Source organism: Diceros bicornis, chromosome 25 (assembly GCF_020826845.1).
Source record: "Diceros bicornis minor isolate mBicDic1 chromosome 25, mDicBic1.mat.cur, whole genome shotgun sequence".
NCBI classification, from domain to species: domain Eukaryota; kingdom Metazoa; phylum Chordata; class Mammalia; order Perissodactyla; family Rhinocerotidae; genus Diceros; species Diceros bicornis.
Genome location: NC_080764.1, coordinates 7,286,101 through 7,300,684, shown reverse-complemented (window position 1 = coordinate 7,300,684; position 14,584 = coordinate 7,286,101). Strand labels below are relative to the sequence as shown.

Sequence of the window (14,584 nt, the reverse complement as noted above, 5' to 3'; positions counted from 1 at the left end):
CTGGGTTAGGTGTTGGAGGCAGCTGAGGGCCCAAGGGTCTCTAACTGACACTCGGGAGTAGGGGTCCAGAGCCGGTGCCTCAGCTCTGCGTGGACCGATGGGAACTCCTTGAGGCCCCTGCAAAGCTACATGGATGTCTCCTGCCGGGAGCCTGAGCCCAAGGCCAGGAACGACCCTCAGAGAGATCTGCCATGGCTCTGTCCTTCAAGATGTTTGGGGGGACAGGCCAAGAATCCAGTGGCCCTGGAGGATGCCCGGGCCTGTGGGGCTGCAGGAGGGGCAGTCAGGGAAGGCTTCCTCGAGGGGACCCGGACCTTATGGGGAGGAACAGGAGTTTGTTGGTGAAGATGGTTCGGAAGGGCATGGCAGGCAGCAGCAAAGGCATAGAGTAACAGGTGAACGTTAGGGTGGGGAGGGGAGGAAAGAATTTGCAGTTTAGTGTGGATGGAGGGCAATGCTCAAGGCTGGAGGGGGAGGCTGGGCCAGATCATGGAGGGCCTTGAATGCTGGGCCCGAGTCAGACTTTGTTCCCTAGGCAGCAGGGAGCCATAGAAGACCGTAGGGTAAGGGAGGGACATGTGTGTTTCATCTCTGTATTCGCTGACACATAGTAGCCACTCACTATATGACGGCCAAATGGCTAATTAAACAATGCTTGACCCTAAGAAGTCATCTCACTTGCTTAAGTATATATAGTTATATATATTATTTGTATTATCAAAGTAAAACTTGCTCATTCTAAAAAAATTTTACAAGATAGGTGAAATGATTTTACGGTTGGAGAAATAACTGACATATAATCCATTGTTTTCATCAAAAACATCACCTACTTTTGAGTACCCCTAGAGCCAGGGAGCTCACCTCCTCATCAGGCTGCCCAAGACCGTCTGCAGGCAGAATCCAGAGGCCTCGAAACAAAGAGCAGCCTGCTGAGCCCCAGTTCCCACAGCACCCTGGGCCTGCAGCAGAGGCTTCTCCAGCCTGGCCGGAATGCCCAGCTCTAGAGGCGGCTTCCTCAACACGTACCAGCCAGGGCCTTGCCCTGCCGAGAGCAGACTTTCCTCCCGCCTAGCCGTGGGGCTGCCAGCAGCGCTCTTCTGGTCTCTCCCAGGATCTTGGCCAGGCGCCCCGGGTGGGGCAGGAGGGACACCACAGGCTCCCACCTCCCCCGCTGGGGCCTCCTCTAGGCTTGGTGGCGGCACATCCCTACCCTGGTGGGGGGCTGGCTCCTCATCTGGCCCCGTTTAGGGTAAAACAGATTCGGGCTCACTATGGGGTGGGGTGGGGTGCTGGTGGGACCCAACCTAGGCCATTTGTGAGCCTTGAAAAGTGAGGTGGGAGAGGAGCCACCTCCATTCCCCACCGCAGTGGCTCTCCAGCACCCGGGCTGTGGGGCTGCCCCTGCCAGGTCCCCGAGCCCTTATGATCCAGGCAGCACGACCCAGGCAAGTCACCACCTCCTCCAGCCCTGGCTGCTTCCCCATCTGCAAAATGTGGCTAACAAGGGCTGTGTGAGTGGATGTGTTTCATCAACTACAATGCACAAGATGTCAGGGAGTTGTTTTCATTATATTTATTATTCTCCTGTGTTTATTATAGACAGGGTGGAGGGTGTTTTCTTTAAAATGCTTTTCCTGAGCCAAAAGAACTCGCCCCTATGGGGCCGGAGTGGGCAGCTGGCACACGTCACCCTTTCAACATATTCTGGAACGAAAGGATGGGGTGGGCACGAGGGCCTTCCCCAAAATGCTCCCCGGCTGGCTCAGCCAGCCTCAGGCTGGCTGAAAAAGAAACCAAAACCAGAAAAGAGAAAAGCCCCCACCCCCGGGGGCTCACGAGGCTGGGTTTGCAGCCCCACTCTCCCACAGGCTGCCTCCTCCCCCTCATCTAGGGTCTAGGAGCTCCTCCCTCCTTCTTCTCCCCTTTCCTCCGGCTTCTCCATGCTCCCCTCATGGGCACCTCGGCCCCAACCAGCCCGGCTCCCCGCCATGCCCTGGAAGATGCTTTACTGCTCACCGCTCTTGCGTGTTGTCTAGAAGACCCAGGATGCTCACCCAGCTCACTCCAGCTGGTTCTGGCTGGGGCCCTTCCCCACCACTTGTGGCCTCTACCCCGAGACAGCGCACCGGCCTAGGGAGTGTCCCACTGGCTGGAAGGGAGCAGATCCCAGGACCCGCAGCTTGTCCTCCAACGATGCCTCTTGGGCTGACAGTTCTCTGCCCTCCCGGCAGCCTGCCCCCAGGCCCAGCTGCGGCAGCTCAGGCTTCCCTCTCCTGGTCCTCCCTTCTCGCCTCCCCAGGAAGGGTGGCCAAGAGCCCTCCTCCGTCAGGACAGCAGGCGGGGACGGCCTGGCAGGCCCCTCACAGGTACATCTTCATGGCCTCGTGCGTCGTGGGGCAGTAGCGGGCGTGGAGCTGGGCCAGCAGCGCCCTGGACGTGGCCTCAAAGCGTGTGCCCTGGCTCTTCTTGTTCCACACGTGGACGGCGTAGGTGGCATTGAGCAGCTGAGACAGCTCCTCGGGGCTGATGTCCTCGAAGTACTTCCTCCAGTTCTGCCAGGGGATGGGGTAGAAGGCCTCAGAGGGCAGGGCGGTGACGCCGCGGCAGGCGTGGCTCTCGTCCAGGCTGTGGATGGAGCACCACTTCTTGAAGACCCGCGTGAGCAGCTGGGGGCCCTGGTGGCCCCAGATCCAGCCGTTATAGTGGGCCACGAAGTCACGCATGCACAGCGCCATGAACTCGTGGTGGCGCTCAAAGGCCAGGAAGGCACCGTTGAGGACATAGCGGGACTGGGTGCCCAGCACGTTGGTCAGGTTCCTTAGGTTCTTGAGGACGATGAAGTCCGTGTCCAGGTAGATGCCACCGAACTTCCACATGAGCGCAATCCTGGACGCATCGGAGAGCACAGGCAGCAGGTAGGGCTCCCACCGCCGCTGCACGGCCTCGTACCAGGCCGCCAGGGGCGTGTCCTGGAACAGCTCCTCCAGGTCCAGCGGGAGCATCTGCACGTTGGGGAAGCAGCCCAGAAGCGAGAGGCCCAGGTGCCGGGGCAGGGAGGCGTTGCCGCCAGGCAGCCCCTTCATCAGGACCGCCACCCGGGACTCGGGGTGGGCCCTGGCCGCCGACTCCACCGAGCACATGAACAGGAAGTTGGGGTTGGTCCGGTCTGAAGTCTCCAGGAAGAAGATGTTGCCCGGAGTGGGGGTGCTGGAGGGCGCTGCTGGGGGGACCAAGCGGGGGCAGGGGATGTCAACAGGCAGGTTCAAGAGCTGTCCTTGGCTCCTGGGCTCTCCCACAATGTGCCAGTAGATCATGATGAAGACAAAACACGTGCATTTGAAGCTGATGATGAACAGGGTGCAGACCCGCTGCCTCGGGGCGCCCCGGAGCAGCCGCGGCAAGCAGTGGGGGGGCCTGGACATGGTCTCCCCAGTCGACACCATGAGCCTCCGGCGGGAACTGGCTGGTCTGCAAGATACGAGCACCACATTCAGGCAGGCTGCTGGCCTCCCAGACCCAAGAAAAACGCTTCCCACAAACACCAGCCACCGCCAATGCCGACTTCCAAAGCCCCCGGGCCTGCCGCTTCTCAGAGCCCCATCTTCCTCACCTGTAAAATAATGGGAGGAGTGGGCTAGGGAGCCAGATCTGGGCAGGGTCCCTTCCCCTCTCTGTGACACACCTGCGAGCTCCCCAAGGACTGGGCCAGTGCCACCTACAACGTGAGGCATCACGGGCCCGGGGCAGGGTCTGGCATGTGCAAGGGTTGTTGGAGCAATGGCTTTGCCACTTCTGCCTGGCGAGGCCTGTCCCCCTGGGCCTGCCAGGCTGGCAGCGTGCGATTTGAGGCCCAGTGCATACACCCTGCGGCCCCGTCCTGTTCTACAAACCAAGCCTGGAGCTGGTCCGAGAGGACAGACTGCCAAGCAGCCTCAGGGCCTTCTGCAGCAGGCCTGGGGCTCGGCAGGCCTGGGCGCCGGCATGCAGGCTCACTCACAAGCAGCACGGGTGGGCTCCAGGCACACGCGGATGCTTGCAGCGTCTCAAAGCCCTTGGCCCAGACATATCAGGGTCTCCTGGGCCCTTGGCTTCCCCAGCCCCTGCCCTGGGCTATGTGTCTCATAGACACAGGCCTGGAGGGGAAAGGGACTGTAGTCTGGGACCTTGACTAGTACTGCTGCCCTTGGACCCTCACTCTCTCTTGGTAACACGCACTCAGCCAACAGCACGAACGTTCCTGGGGACCCTGCAGGTGGCTGGGAGGAACAAGCTAGGCAGGGGCCCTGTCCCCAAGGGTGGGACTGTGTGAATGCCTGGGATGCCTGGGTTCCCAAGTCTGCCTGAACCAGCTGTGTGATCTGGGGCAAGTCACTCAGCTCTCCGAGCCTCAATCTTCCACCCGCATGACAGGAACATGGGACCCCACTAAAGGCTGTGTCCATTCATTCATTCATTCATTCAACACTGACTGTCGACCACATGAATGCCAGGCAACCTTCTCAGCATTTCACACATAGTAACTCATTAAACCCTTACAGCCACCCTATGTGGTGGCAATCATCACCTCCATTTTACAGGTGAAGAAACCAAGGCACAGAAGTCTGGTAACTCACACAGAGTCCCAGGGCCGGCAAGTGGCAGGGCGGGGCCTTGAACCCAGGCCACCTGGCTCCAGAGTCTGTGCTCTCACCACTGCACCATCCTGCCTGGGAGAGAGATGGGGCAGCAAAGGTGCGAACGTACCTGGCGCTTCAGGGACTCAGTGCACGTTGCCCTGGACTGTACTCACTATCAACAGAGTCCGGGCCACCATTCACTCAGTGCCTTCTAAGCGCTCAGAGCCCAATCACAGCCCCTCTGGCCCTCAGTAACCCCAGGGGCCAGTTGCATGATTTCCACTTTAGAGGCCAGGAAACTTGGGCCCCAAGGGGTGGAGGGACTGGGCGCAGCCTGGGGGCCAAGGGAGCCAGAGTCAACCTCTCTCCAGGACAGACGGGTCTCATGGCCTGAGTGGGGTGCCGAGAGCCTGGGACTTGAGCGGTCGGGCCCAGCCCTCCCCAGGACCGGGGGCAGGGAACATCATGGGCTGGTAACTGACCAGCCTGGGCGGTCCATGGCAGCGAGGTGGGGATCCGGGCAGCCTGGCAGGCCTCCTGGAGACACGCCCTGGCTCAGCAGCCAATCTTCTGTGCCAACACGAACACGGCCCCTCCACACACTCTCCATACCTGCAAATCCATCTGCAAAAGATGGGGACAGACAGTGAGGCAATCGCGGCCTCCCTGAGGCCTCGTCCTCCAGCCGCACATGCCAGGCCAGCTGGGCCTGGGAGTCCTTTGTTCATGGACTTGTTCACTCCCTCTGCCCCTCAGGGAGGTCGCTTGGGAGAAGGGAAGAGTTGGGCACAGACCTGCCTGGGAGGAGCGCTCAGCCCATGCGGACGCCATTTGGAAAGGGACAGGACAATATACTAGAGGACGGCTGAAATGGAGCACAGGGGCCAGCAGAGCTGGGAGAAGGTGGCTACCTGGGGGAGGTGATGCTCGATGAGAAGGGAGTAGGCCAGATGGAGCTCCACGAGCGCCGTGGGGGCCTGCACACCTCTCCCCGGTACCCAGCTCAGTGCCTGGCTCACAGTAGGCACACCGGAAACCAACTCCCCCTCACAAAGCAGGAAACTGACTCAGACTCTAACTGACTTGCTCACTCGGCAGCCAGAGGACACTTTAAAAAAAATACAAGTCAGGCCACGTCATTCCTCTGCTCAGACCCTGAGTGATGGGGGAGGCCCAGGTGCATGAGGTCCTGCGTGTCCCCCGACCCCTGACCTCACGTCCTACTTCTCTCCCCCTTGTCTGCTCTGCCCCAGCCACACCTGGACTCCTTGCTCTTTCTCACACCCATCCCTCCATGCTGCTGTCTCAGGGCCTTTGCACCTGCTGTTCCCTCTGCTTGGAACACTCTTCCTGCAGATGTTCACCATTACCTCATTTCCATCTAGTCTTCATTCAAAAATCACCTTCCCACAGGCCCTGCCTAGCCCCCCTAAAATTCCAACCCCCACCACCTCATAGCCTCAGACTTTATTCCCCTGGTACTTATTCTAACACACTGTACATTTTTGTACTCATTGTTTTGGTTATTTATTTGGAACATAACCCAATGAGCACAGGTATTTTTTTGAGTCTTGTTCAACATCTGGAATAGGACCCAGCTCTTGGTATGTAATGAATATTGAGTGAGTGACTCTGCATGATGAATAAGTGAAGGAGCAGGTGACTGAATGAAGGAGCGAGTCAACGAGTGTGTGCATCAGAGAGCGAGTGAATTAATGAATGATCAGGGAGTGAATGAATGAATGAATGAGTGAGCAAGTCAGTGAAGGAGCAAGTCAACGAGTGTGTGCATCAGAGAGCGAGTGAATTAATGAATGATCAGGGAGTGAATGAATGAATGAATGAGCAAGTCAGTGAAGGAGCAAGTCAACGAGTGTGTGCATCAGAGAGCGAGTGAATTAATGAATGATCAGGGAGTGAATGAATGAATGAATGAGTGAGCAAGTCAGTGAATGAGCAAATCAACGAGTGACCAAGTGAGCTAGTGAGTGGGGATTGGGGTCAGAGATTGGGTGAGCTGCTTGGGATCCTGCTGGGGTTGTGAGCGGCAGAGCCACGATGTAAACAGAGAACTGTGTGTGCCCCTGGCCCCGGTTTTCCCCTCCAGGGAGAGAGGCTATTTTGGTCCTGAGTATTTTTAATGTAATGTGAACCACACTGAGAAGTGCACAGACAGACAGCTGGATGGAGGGAGGCCCTGGATGCGGTCGGGGAGAGGGGTAGCGCGGGGGTGATCTGGCTCCACCATGGGGTGGGGTGGGGTCTGGGCCCTTTGAGGAGGCGGGACATGCCGCCTGAGCCCGGGCCTGCCACGGTATGGGGTGCCAGACGTGTGCAGCGCCATATTTGGCGACAGAGCCCAAGACCCAGGAATAGAAACTGTGTATGGGGCCAAGTTGGCCACAGCCCAATACCCGTGTGACCTCAGGGCCAAAGCACGCTCCTGGCCCCCCTGGATGCGCCTCACAGCTGCAGCCCAAATCCTGGCCCTCGTCAGTCGAGCCTGACATGTCACCACCTCCTCCTCCTGCCTCCCGCTTCCAGCCCTGCACCAGCGAGATATTTCCAGTTAGGACGTTAACTGTGGTCACATCCCTGCTCTAAGCCCTCCCATGGCCCCTCATTGTCAGGACCCCATGATCCATCTCAGGCAGGAAGTGAGGGTGAGAAGTGGAGACAGACTCCTACTGGCCTGGCCCTCAGCACCAGCTGGGCAGGCCTCACCTCGGGGGCATTGGCATCAGGGGACCAGACCCAAGAGTCTAGAAACGGCTCCCCTACCTAGCGCTCATCCGCCTTCATGGCCCGCACCCACCTCCGGCCCCACGGTAGGGGTGCTCCACCACCTCTGACCCTCTCTGGGCTCCCGTGTCTGGCCAAGCTCAGCCCAGCGCTGGTGGACCGTGACCCACACAGAACAGAGTCACGGTGATGGTCAGACCCAGTCCACACCGAACCCACTGCCAGGCTGAGTGCTGAATGAGAGGCTCCCAGAGTGCCAGAGCCGGGCCCTTGGAGATTCCGATGTTCCGATGGGGACGCAGAGGCCCGGGAGGGAAAGGGCCTCAGCCAAGGTCCCACAGCAGTGGAGGGCGCAGCTGGGGCCAGCTCAGGCAGCCCCTCCTGCCCCTCTGCAGGGAGTGCCCCACCCCCAGAGGCCTTCCGAGAGAGGCTGCAGGAGGCAAACATCTCGACCCCGAGAGCAGTGCAGACAGCGGAAGGGACCGCCTCTAGTCACGCTCCCTGTACCGTTTCCTGCAGCTGCAGAAGCCGTGACCACAGACTTTGGGGCTTAAACCAGACACCTATTTTCTCATGGTTCTGCAAGGCAAGTCTAAAATCAAGGTGTCAGCAGGGCCACACTCCTCTCGGCTCTAGGGGAGAATCTGTTCCTCGCCTCTCCCAGCTGCTGGGGGCTCCAGGCAGTCCTGGGCTTGCGGCCGCATCACTCCCCCTTCCCCGGCCTTCTCCTTATCGTGTCCGTGTCTCCCCTCCTCTGTCTCTGATGAAGACACTTGTCAGTGGATTTACGGCCCACCTGGGTAACAGAAGACATGTCATGTCCTAGCCCCTGAGCCTGTGTGCGTAAGTTATTAAGGATCTCGAGATGAGGAAACGATCCAGGATCATTTCTTCATCTCAGGATCCTTAACAACTTTGCAAAGACCTCTCTCCCTAATGAGGTCACGTGCACAGGCTCAGGGGCTAAGACAGGACATCTCTTCTTTGAGGCCACTATTCATCAAACTACACCCTCCTTCTATGCTTCTCTGTCCTGGAGCCTCAGAAGCACCCTGTGAAGAAGGAAGCTCTGTTCTCAAGTCACCGACGAGGACACTGAGGCTCGGGGCTGTAGAGTGTTTGCCCAAGGTGACACAAAGGGCAGAAATGGAGCCGGGATTAGAACCCGGGGTCTGACCCCAGAGTCCGAGCTTTGCTGCCTCACCCTCTGGGCACAGAGGTCTCAGAGTCTTGGCTTCATGGGTCCCCCCTACAGAGAGGCCTTCCCCGGCCGTTGGCACAAGTGGCCACCCTCCACCCCCACCACCTAGGCATTCCCTTCAGGGCCCCGGTCACGGGCCTGTTCCAGGAAGCGGGCTGAGACTTGGAGAGCCACGCGCAGGGACTGGGGAGTGCCTGGGCTCCTGGGGGGGGAGGTACCCAGGACAGGGCGGAGGGAGAGGGGGCGCTGTGAGGTGGTCCCACCAGAGGCCTCAGCCGGTCCCAAGGGAGCCCTGGAGCTGGCACGGCCTCCAGAGATGTTCCTTCCAAACTAGGGTGGGGCTATACCCACACTGGACACGGGCTGTTCCTAGGGGGAGGGGCATGACCAGGGTGAGGGCCTCCCTTCGGCCGAGGACAAGTCCCCCCAGGGAATGGGTGCTCCAGGGCTCAATGACAGGATCAGATGGCACCTCAGTATCCAGCACGGCCCCTCTTCCTCTGGAAATGGTCTTGTTGGTGTTTTACTATCTGAGTCCTAAGGAGGCAGGGCTCACCCGTCTTGTTTTTTTTTTTTTTGAGGAAGATCAGCCCTGAGCTAACATCCGTGCTAATCCTCCTCTTTTTTTTGTTGCTGAGGAAGACCGGCTCTGAGCTAACATCTATTGCCAATCCTCCTCCTTTTTTTTCTCCCCAAAGCCCCAGTAGATAGTTGTATGTCACGGTTGCACATCCTTCTAGTTGCTGTATGTGGGACGCGGCCTCAGCATGGCCAGAGAAGCGGTGCGTCGGTGCGCGCCCGGGATCCGAACCCGGGCCGCCAGTAGCAGAGCGTGCGCACTTAACCGCTAAGCCACGGGGCCGACCCTCACCCGTCTTGTTAATGTCTATCCCCAGGGCTTGCACAGGGCCTGGGACAGTAGGTGCTCAAGGAACACTGGTGGGACAGAGGAACAGATCTCAGGGGGGAGCCAGGTGCTCCTTCCGCTCTCCTCAGGGTCTCGGGGTCTCAGGGACAAACCAGGAGGTCAGGGAACTGGACGATGAGGAGCAAAGCCAGGGCTGGGTGGGCTGTGGGGAGAAGCAGAGGACCCAGTGTATCTGAGTGGTGGGCCCCACATCAGTGTCCAGGCTGGATTCTGCTGGGGTTGCCAAGCCCCCAGACGAGGAGCTGGCCAGTGCGCAGGGCCAGACTGGAGTGGAGCAACTCCTGCGGGCCTGGGACCCCACATCCTTTAGGTGGCAAGGTGCCAGCCCCAGGGTTAGACTAGGGCTGCAACCCCAGCTGTGCCATCCCCAGCCGTGTGACCGGAGGCAGGCCACGTTCCTCCTCTGAGCCTTGGTCTCCTCATCTGTCAGATGGGATTAACCCCCATCTTGGAGGGACCAAGGGAGGCAATGGGTGTCTGGTCCCAGCCCACAGAGCAAGCTCTGAGCAGAGGGTGGCGATGGCCGTCGGTCCTTTTCTCTGGCAGGGTGACCGTGTGCTTCTCTGTGTGGAAGCCTGTGAAGGGCTGGGGGGAGGGATGCTTCGGGCAGTCTCGAAGGTCAGGAAGCAAGACCGTGTGGCCCTCTCAGCCTCTGACCACTTCCTAACCCCGAGGCCAACAGTGTGGCTGTGTGTGGCCAGGATGACCACGGGGCCTGCCTTGTCCCTTTTCCTCTTTTTCGTGCTCCCACCCCGCCAGCACTAGCCTGCCTCATCAGAGCGCGTGATCCCACCCCACAGTCACACTTGCTTCTAGTGGAGCCAAATCAGGTCCATCCCCCCCACCCGCCCTGGACAGACAGGGACTCAAAGGTAGGACTCCACCACCCGAGTTTCCCAAGCCACATGCTCCACGCTCTCCTCTCTGAGCAGGGCTTTATATGGGGTGGGCCTGGAGCCAGAGAGAATGGACACCCGCACTAAGCCCACCAAGCCTCCCTTCTGGGCCTCTGCCAGCCAGTGTGTCGCCTCAGGCAAGACAACTGAACTCTCTGAGCCTTGGGTTCCTGGTCTGTCACATTGGGGCCACACCAGCGCCCAGATCACAGGTTGCTTGGGGGATAAGTCAGTGAGGGCGTCTCAGAGTCTGGCGCAGAGGCTAAGCTGGGTCCTGGACTCAGACCCAGGGGCCCGAAGTGGGGCCCAAGCCAGGGCAAGGCAGAGGAGAAGGAAGTGTCTCACACCTTCTCCGGGGCCTTGCATCCCAGGCCCCAGGACTCCGGTCACACATTGCTTCGAAGATTACTGAAATGACGGCTCCATGGAGAATGTGCCCGGGTGGGCCTCTCTCTGCATGGCAGGGGCAAGGGTCAGAAGTCACACGCCCTGAGGGTTCCCAGTGGAGATGGGGTGGCCATCTGCTGGGTTTGTCTGCCAGGCATCCATTCCTCCTTCTTCTAACAGCACCCTGATTTCCTTTGGGGAACCACTCCTGCCCCCCAGACCCTACACCCTAGCTCTGGGGGTAGGCGCATGCTTCAGGTCTGGCTGATGACGGTACCATATTCTTCTGGCCACAGCGATTGGCTCAGAGAGGGCATATCACCCAATCCAGGCCAAGCAGAGGCACGCCCTTTCCAATGGGTTTGCTAAGATGTGATCCAGGAGGGGAGAGTCTGCCTGAGAATGAAGCTGGCCTAGAGGCAAGCAGAACCAAGAGATAGAGAGAAAGAGATGCATTGCTACATTGTCTTTACACCTAGATCATTCTATGCCTGAAGCCGATACACTCCTGGAGTTCTCAGTCATGTCAACAGTACACACACACACACACACACACACACACAAATGAGGGGAAGAATCTATATCAAACTGTCAGCAGGGGCCATCTCTGAGGACAGGATCGGGATTGAGGGTGGTGGTTAAGGGGCATTTTAATTTAATCCATAAAATTTGATTGGTTTTTATGAAGAAAACATATTCACTTATTCTCCATATCACAGAAAATGACAACAAGATTTTAAGGTGTTATTTGTGAACAAGAAAAGACCCCGAATAGCCAAAGCAATCCTGAGAAAAAAGAACAAAGCTGGAGGTATCACACTCCCTGATTTCAAAATACACTACAAAGCTATAGTAACCAATGCAGCATGGTACTGGCACAAAAACAGACACACAGATCAATGGAACAGAATCAAGAGCCTAGAAATAAACCCACACATCTATGGACAGCTAATTTTCTGCAAGGGAGCCAAGAACATACAATGGAGAAAGGAAAGTCTCTTCAATAAATGGTGTTGGGAAAACTGGACAGCCACGTGCAAAAGAATGAAAGTAGACCACTATCTTACACCTTACACAAAAATTAACTCGAAATGGATTAAAGACTTAAATGTAAGACCTGAAACCATGAAACTTCCAGAAGAAACCATAGGCAGTACACTCTTTGACACTGGTCTTAGCAATGTATTTTCAAGTACCATATCTGACCGGGCAAGGGTAACAATAGAAAAAAATAAATAGGACTACATGAAACTAACAATCTTCTGCACAGCAAAGGAAACCAACAACAAAACGAAGAGACAACCTAACAATTGGGAGAAGATATTTGCAAACCATACATCTGATAAGGGCTTAATCTCCAAAATATATAAACAACTCATACATCTCAACAACAAAAAAACTAACAACCCAATTAAAAAATGGGCAAAAGACCTGAACAGACATTTCTTCAAAGAAGATATACAGATGGCCAACAGGCACATGAAAAGATGTTCAACATCATTAACTAGCAGGGAAATGTAAATCAAAACCACAATGAGATATCACCTCACGCCTGTCAGAATGGCTATAATTAACAAGACAAGCAGTAACAAGTGTTGGAGAGGATGTGGAGAAAAGGGAACTCACATACACTGCTGGTGGGAGTGCAAACTGGTGCAGCCACTGTGGAAAATAGTATGGAGACTCCTCAAAATATTAAGAATAGAAATACCATACGATCCAGCTATTCCACTGCTGGCTGTTTATCCAAAGAACATGAAAACACGAATGCATAAAGATACATGCACCCCTGTGTTCACTGCAGCATTATTCACAATAGCCAAGACTTGGAAGCAACCTAGGTGCCCATCAAGGGACGAATGGGTAAAGAAGATATAGTATACATACACAATGGAATACTACTCAGCCATAAGAAACGATGAAATTTGGCCATTTGTGACAACGTGGATGGACCTTGAGGGTATTATGCAAAGTGAAATAAGTCAGAGGGAGAAGGTCAAATACCGTATGATCTCACTCATAAGTAGAAGATAAAAAAAATGACAAACAATCACATAGAGACAAAGATTGGATTGGTGGTTACCCGAGGGGAAGGGGGGAGGGAGGAGGGCAAAGGGGATGATTAGGCACATGCGTGTGATGATGGATTGTAATTAGTCTTCAGGTGGTGAACATGATGTAATCTATACAGAAATCGAAATATAATGATGTACACCTGAAATTTATACAATGTTATAAACCAACGTTACCACAATAAAAAAAATGGACTATAATAGAAAGCATTTAGAAGGTAAAAAAAAAAAGATGTTATTTGTGGGCAGCATGCCAGGGCCCAGGCTTTGGACTCAGCCAGGTGTTTGTGTTCTGGCTCCACCAATGACTGCCAGTCAGCCGACTGGACACTCTGGCCCCCAGTTTCCCCATCTATAACATGGAGATGAACATGGTGTTCTTGCAGAGGCACCAGGAGATTTTCGTGAGATGCCCGGTGAACAGTGGACACTCAAGAGGCATTAGTCCAAACAGGAAGACAAACACACAGCAGAGGCCCCCGCTCCACTCTCACAGAGCTTGGAAGGGGCCACAGATGCTGATGACCTGCTTGCTGGGAGAGGACACACACAGGACCAAGTGAACATGGGACACAAGCTCTCCGGCACTTACTGGGTTTAGGAGTCACAGACTATCCCAAATTAGAGACAATCTGGCCCAGCCTCTCACTCCAGACTCCAAAGAGGGGGAAATCGAGGCTCAGGAAGGGGAGGGACGCCCAAACCCACAGAGATTGGCAGTAGGGGCAGGACCAGCACTCAGCTCTCACCAGCGCATGTGCCACCAGACACCACGGCTGCAAATACTCTGGTGTCCCTACCCCGCCTCGGGGGGCCCGGGACCCAGCTCAGGACCTGGCCTCCGGAGATGCAGGCGACCGCCTGTCCTCCACTTCTGGGACAGATCACTAACCGCGGGGGCCTCCGTTTCCTCACCTGTGAAGGGCAGCACGGCACCTGCCCCGAGTACCGCATCCTCCTTACCTGCCCTTGGCCTGGCGGTTCTGCTGTTGGCTGGGGGGTGGGGGCTTTTGGAAGCTGCAGTCTGTGGGCGGATGTGCTTATGGAGGGTGAGGAGTCACGTGCGGGTGGACGAGGTCCTTCTCCTCCTTCCTTGCTGACAACACGTGCTCCAAGTGGACCCTCACCAGTGGCCGGAGAAGCAGCTGATGGGACTTCGTTCTCTGAATCAGAGGGCCCACCCCAACCCGAAAGGAAAGGGAAGCCTCAAAGCAAACGCTTGCACCTCTGATTACTTCCCCAATCAATCCATCCACCCACCCATCTGTCAGTCAATGTCTCACCTCCCCCACCTCAGCCTCTTCTTCCTGCCTGTGTCCCTGGGTCTCTCTCCCTAGCCCTCCCACCCCTTTCTCTCCCTGCTGCCCCTCCAGCTTTGTCTGTCTGTCTCTCTCTCCATCTCTCTCCCTCTCAGCAGACACTGGGCTGCCTTTCTTGGTTCCTGATCCCCTGACACCATATTGGGGGCAGGACTGCAGTGGAAGGAGACAAGAGACAGGAGCCAGAGACCAGCAGACAAGACTGAAAGGACCAGGCCGGGCAGCTGCTTCTCCCCCACCCCAAGGAAGCTGCCCCCAGCCAGGGAAACGGACGCCCACTCCCACTGGCACCAGTGCCCACGCAGGAAGAGAACACCTGGATTCATTATGGACTGGGCAGTCTGGGGCTGGGGACGCAGCAGGGGACAGAGGAGGTAGAAGAGTCCACTGCGTTCTCCCGCTCGGTGAGGGGTCAGGAGGCCC

The 14,584-nt window shown here is 56.6% G+C and overlaps 1 protein-coding gene across 1 annotated transcript in view; it reads right to left on the bottom strand.

Moving 5' to 3' along the window:
* Nucleotides 1–1,550: 1,550 nt before the first annotated feature.
* The window catches only part of A4GALT (alpha 1,4-galactosyltransferase (P blood group)), a 29,430-nt gene continuing 16,396 nt past the window's right edge, over nt 1,551–14,584 (bottom strand). The window contains exons 2-4 of the mRNA XM_058568210.1: nt 5,099–5,240; nt 4,614–4,706; nt 1,551–3,468 (exon numbers count right to left, since the gene is read on the bottom strand). Of these exons, the coding sequence (XP_058424193.1) occupies nt 2,361–3,468; nt 4,614–4,706; nt 5,099–5,226 (1,329 nt within the window). The 5' untranslated portion in view covers nt 5,227–5,240 and the 3' untranslated portion in view covers nt 1,551–2,360. The remainder of the gene's footprint in view (nt 3,469–4,613; nt 4,707–5,098; nt 5,241–14,584) is intronic.